Source organism: Haplochromis burtoni, unplaced genomic scaffold (assembly GCF_018398535.1).
Source record: "Haplochromis burtoni strain Fernald_Lab_line unplaced genomic scaffold, NCSU_Asbu1 Contig_178, whole genome shotgun sequence".
NCBI classification, from domain to species: domain Eukaryota; kingdom Metazoa; phylum Chordata; class Actinopteri; order Cichliformes; family Cichlidae; genus Haplochromis; species Haplochromis burtoni.
This window is the reverse complement of record NW_024582539.1, coordinates 440,307-445,306: the sequence shown is the minus strand read 5'-3', so window position 1 is coordinate 445,306 and position 5,000 is coordinate 440,307. Positions and strand designations below refer to the sequence as shown.

At 47.8% G+C, this 5,000-nt stretch overlaps 1 protein-coding gene across 1 annotated transcript in view; it reads right to left on the bottom strand.

The window, feature by feature from the left end:
• Positions 1–5,000, bottom strand: part of LOC121815314 (GAS2-like protein 3) — a gene marked incomplete at its 5' end in the record, with an annotated part of 5,902 nt that overhangs the window by 36 nt on the left and 866 nt on the right. The window contains 4 exons of the mRNA XM_042225674.1: positions 1–2,229; positions 2,547–2,651; positions 4,487–4,628; positions 4,715–4,778. The exon at positions 1–2,229 is cut by the window's left edge and continues 36 nt beyond it. Of these exons, the coding sequence (XP_042081608.1) occupies positions 874–2,229; positions 2,547–2,651; positions 4,487–4,628; positions 4,715–4,778 (1,667 nt within the window). The remainder of the gene's footprint in view (positions 2,230–2,546; positions 2,652–4,486; positions 4,629–4,714; positions 4,779–5,000) is intronic.

Sequence of the window (5,000 nt, the reverse complement as noted above, 5' to 3'; positions counted from 1 at the left end):
CGCACAATAAAAAAAAAATTAGAAGTCTCATACAGATATATCTATACATTTAAAAACTATACCAAGTAGACTCTGCTCCAAAATGATGTCGGCCTGAAAGAGGCGTTTGATCAGTAGTTCATCAACCTGGGCTTTTCTTTGACTACCCACAGTTATGAGTGCTCATACACATTGTGCAATTTTAATCAGTTAAATTAAATTTAAAAAAAAAAAAAAAAAAAAACTTTAACCCTCCAACATCTAATACATTCTAATGCCACCCAGAAACAGGGGATTTCTGATGAAGGCACACAACAGGGAGGATTGGTCATAATGATGTCACCTCCTATCTAGATATTTATACAAAATAAAACAAGTTCTAGGTCAGACTGTCCACCAGTGGAACGGGAATTCTCACCGAGGTGAATAAAATGTCACAACTTTGGTAACCTGCTGAGGAAAACGGGGCAGAAGTGGCCTTACCTGGGATCCCTCCATCAATAAAAACTGATCTTTATCCTGCAAACGCCTCACTCAAGTGCATTCTACTAAGTCATGATGGTGTTCTTGTGTTCAAAAAACAATGAGGTTAGTATTCGAGTATTGATTTTATTAACAAAATTTTATATCTGTAATGGCTGTACGTGCAACAAAGGTGAGAAATGTAAACATTGTGCAAGTTGTAGTGTTAATCGGGTACGATGAAATGACCTTGGAAGAGACCGGCGAATCGGAACAAAGATGACACAAACGATGCATCTTTGACCCTTTTGGATGAATAAAAGCACAATATAAAAAGACAATTAAATAACACAGAAAAAACTAGACAAAAATGACAATTCATGACTATTGACGATTTCTGCAGAACAAAGCTGAGTGCCACCAGCCTGCTGGTTAGGTCTTCTGCCTCCTCTTACTGCTCATTTCAAAATAATGCGCCTCGCTTTTCCCTTTCAGTTGTGGGACCTTCTTCCTGATGCTGGGCTCTGTTTTAACAGCTCTGATGTTGGGGCAGGAGTTTTGCGGTGCCCGGGCGGGTTCCGGTTTTAGAGTCGGCTTGATGGCGTTAGTTGCGGCTGCTTGTTTTCGCCCTGCCCTCTGAGCTGTGACTGCCGTTTTCTGATTGGCTTTGTTGGAAGCAGAAGGGCCCGAGTTGCCCCCTGGGACCCGCCCGGGGGAGTCGGCAGTACTGCGTGAGGGGGTGGCGGCTGTTTTGTTGACGGCCGGTCCCTTAGTTTTGACTGTGGCCTCATTGCTTTTTGGCAGCGAGCAGGCAGGTTTAGCCGGTGCTGGAGAGGCTGTCCGTGAGCAGGGGGTGGGTGTGCGGGACTGTGAAGGGGTCGTTGCTGCTGATCTGGGAGTTGGAGTTGCAGCTCTTGAGGCCGTCTTCGCTCGCTTCACTGCCTCGAGACGGAGGCGCGAAGCAGAGGAGCCGGGACAACGTTGTGCTAGACGAGAGCGCTGGCTGGCGCCCAACGGAGGGCGGGTGTCTTTAGAGGTAGCCGACTGTACTGGTGCAGTGATAGGGCGCAGCACTGGGACCAAGGTGGGAGAGGTGCTGGGGCTGGAGGGTTTGGGACATTTGGAGGACGGCTCAGGGCAGACGGGGCTTCTGGGCTGAGAGGAGGCACAGCGAGGTGGTGGTCTGAGCTTTAATTTGGAGGTGGAGCTTGGATCCACAGCAGCAGGTGATGGAGCTGCGGCAGAAGTCAGAGCTCTACCCTGACACCCAGGGCTAGGAGACTGCCTGGAAGTGCTTCCCACAGGCGTGTGGGGCTTAGAGGAGTAACCTTTGGAGGTCACAGGCAGAGGAAGCTGGGTAGGCTTCCTGGGGAAGGACCCAGTCATCTGGATGTTCTTCTTAGGCGCACACACTGAACCCTTCCTGGGCATTGTGGGTGTGCAGGCTGGAGAGGCGTTGTAGGACCGACATGTCTGACCTACGGCGGACACAGACGCTGGCTTACAGGCTTGAGTCGAAGAGGAGGAAGAGGTAGAACAGGAAGAAGATGAAGAGGAGGATGAAGGTGACATGAGATCAGTGACAGCAGCGAGCGGGTCCATGTCAGGAGGAGGAGCTGAACTCCCATGATGACCCCCGAGGCCTGGGGGGCCTTTTTGGAAGGCCAGGATCTTCTGCTCCAGAGTGGTGAACTGCAGTACCCGCAGCGGGTCGTATTTCAGCAGGAAACCTCGGAGGGTGTCCCAGCCGCCACCGACGCGCACCATCACATGTTTGCCATGAAGCATCTGAGGACACAAAGCAGAAGAAGGGCTGCTGTAAAAATTCACTCATTTTCAGTTTGGACAGTCCAACACCAACAAGTCCTTCAGTAACTGCAGACACACAGATGTAGTTTGGCTCTTTGGACAGCGGCGTTTTTATAATGTCATCACATCCAGCCACAATTGGTTAATGAGCTTACATGTTGAGTTACAGTTAAAGCCGCTGCGACTGCCAGGGGATGCACACATTGGCAACAGCCACCGTGCATACTTGCTAAAATGAGTGGTCTTTGGCTGTTTTTCATTTGCCCACCTCAACTGCAGTGTGCGTTCATACTAACCCGAATGAAGATGGTCTTATCTCCGAGTCTGTAGCGTCCCTCAGACAGGTACTCGATGGACACTCTGTTAGAGCAGTTGCAGGGTGGGTTGTCCATGTCATGCTCCTAAATGAGGAAGGGAAAGACACAGTAAAAGGCAATTAGAAAGCTAAATTAAAAGTTTGCTGGCAGCGATGCTGCATTCCCAACGTAATGGATATCAGCAAGGATTTAAATGGGATCTATAGAGCTCATTTACTACTCCATAGATCTTATATTGATCCTGCATGCAGCACTTTGGGTTTATCCATCTCTAAAGTAGAAATTCTCAAACTGTAAGGCGCAAAGATTTAGAGTGGCGCAAACATTTTTTTTAAGATTCTGAAGTGATCCAGAAAATAGCTGCACCTCATTGGCTGCCCCTCTTCTGGCTCAGTATTTTTATGACCCATCTCATCACCATGACTGAGATGATCAAATAACGCCAAACTGATGTCAGCTCAGCACAAGAGCTGAAAAAGTAGCTGCAGACCAATTATTCAGAGCTGCCTCTACCTGAGCCCACACACTCATAATGCAAAACACTGGTGATCTTTAATAATGGGAAAAACCAAAAAACAGCACAACAGGTCCCCTTTAATGTAGGGTGACCAACTGTCCTCTTTTCCCCAGACATGTCCGCTGTTCGCGTTCTGTCCGGGGGGATTTTTGAGATTGATGAAAATGTCCGGGTTTTCTATGCGCCTACAGAGGACCCATATGTGTGACATCATCCAACAAGTAATTGTTCGGGCTCACAGACGCGCACCTGATGATGTTTAAAAGATGCCAAAGCGCAAGTGCAGCTTTTCAGAAGAACTGCAAAAGAAATTTCCCTCGTACCGTCCCGGTAATTTTTCTTACACAGACGAGACTTATTTCTGTACCATTATTTACTTCCAGAGGTTTTTAAGCTATTTTTTTTTGCACTTGTTGACTTGTAAAAGCCTATATGATGTTTTTTATTTCACCATTTATTAACCGCACAGAGAAGGCATAGTTTAAATATGTTACATTTTCATACAGTATTATTAAAGTTCTTCGTGACTAGGTCAAGTGTCTTTTTTTTTTTTTTTTTTTTTTTTAAATCAAAATATGGTCACCCTACTTTAATGACCTCACGTTTGCTTAAGCGAGCAGTAATCCATCCAATAACTACACCTTCTGTGTCACTGAAGTCCAGCACGTCGACTTTATGTTAAAATTTCTCTAAAGATGAGACCAATGACCGGGTGATGAAGGCACCTGTCAGGCAGCACAGGTTACAAGGAGCTGATTGTTGCTGCTCAAATGTAATGGGCAGACTCAGCTGGGAAGAGACACACTGGGATTGTGGATGCTTTTATCCAAAGTGCCTTCCACTTCAACGAGTGCAGTTTATTTTTAGCACAGCCATCTCCTCTGGGAATAAAACTATCAACTGTGACGGTGTTGGTGCATCATTTTACCCAGTGAACCACACAGAGGGCTGAACCCTCCTAACACCACCCTCAGTCTCCATCAGTGAGGCAGAGTGAGATGGACCACTTCCACCCACTGCGAGTACATATGTACGACGGCCCACATGTGTAGCCTGGAGGTCACGTGTCATTTGCCGTCACACGTGACCTCGAGTGGCGACAGAGCATCACATGGTGGGCTCTGATGCGTCATGCACCCTCTGGGGTGCCGATGGCCGTCTGACGCCATCTTGGCTCAGCATCAATGCAGTTGCACACATACCACATGTTCAGCAGCCTCACGCCAATGTGTGCTTTAAATTGCCAAACATCTCCTCATCTCTACGCGACCTATCAGGATCGTAATCCAGACGACACGTGCTCCGAACACAGCGACGTCGCTAAAGGAGGCCACAGATTTTGCCTCAAGGTGAAAAAACCTCATATCGTGTTTGTTTCAGTTTGTTTCATCACTGAACTCACCCCGGGTTGGTAGAGGCCGCCATGCTGGCAACACACGCTGAAGGTTTTGACCGCCGGAGGCGGCTCCTCTGTCAAGAGCAGCGTCTCCTCCATTTCGATCTCCTTCTCCAGCTTCACCAGCACAGGAGGCTCCACGCCGTACCTGAGACGCACAGAGATCACAGTGGAAATTCAATCTTAAAACATTTCTAATCCCTCTAAAAGTGCCTTCGGTGTTTAAAGACTTACTTGGAGATGATGCGACCGATCTCCAGCAGACAGAGGCAAACCTGTCGAGGCTCCTTGTGCAGCACTGAGGTGGAAAACAAAGCCGATTAGTTACAACAACAGCTGACGCTCCTGCTCCCTTTGGATGGGGCGAAGCAGACAGAACAGGAGCGACAAAGTGAATTCACGTGTTGAACTCCAAAAGGTGACGCGACGAGAGCAACATTAAAGTTAATTATTCCCCGAGGAGACGATGAGGGATTCGGCGAGCATAACTACAGTCACTCGAGGGCACTAACAAAAACAT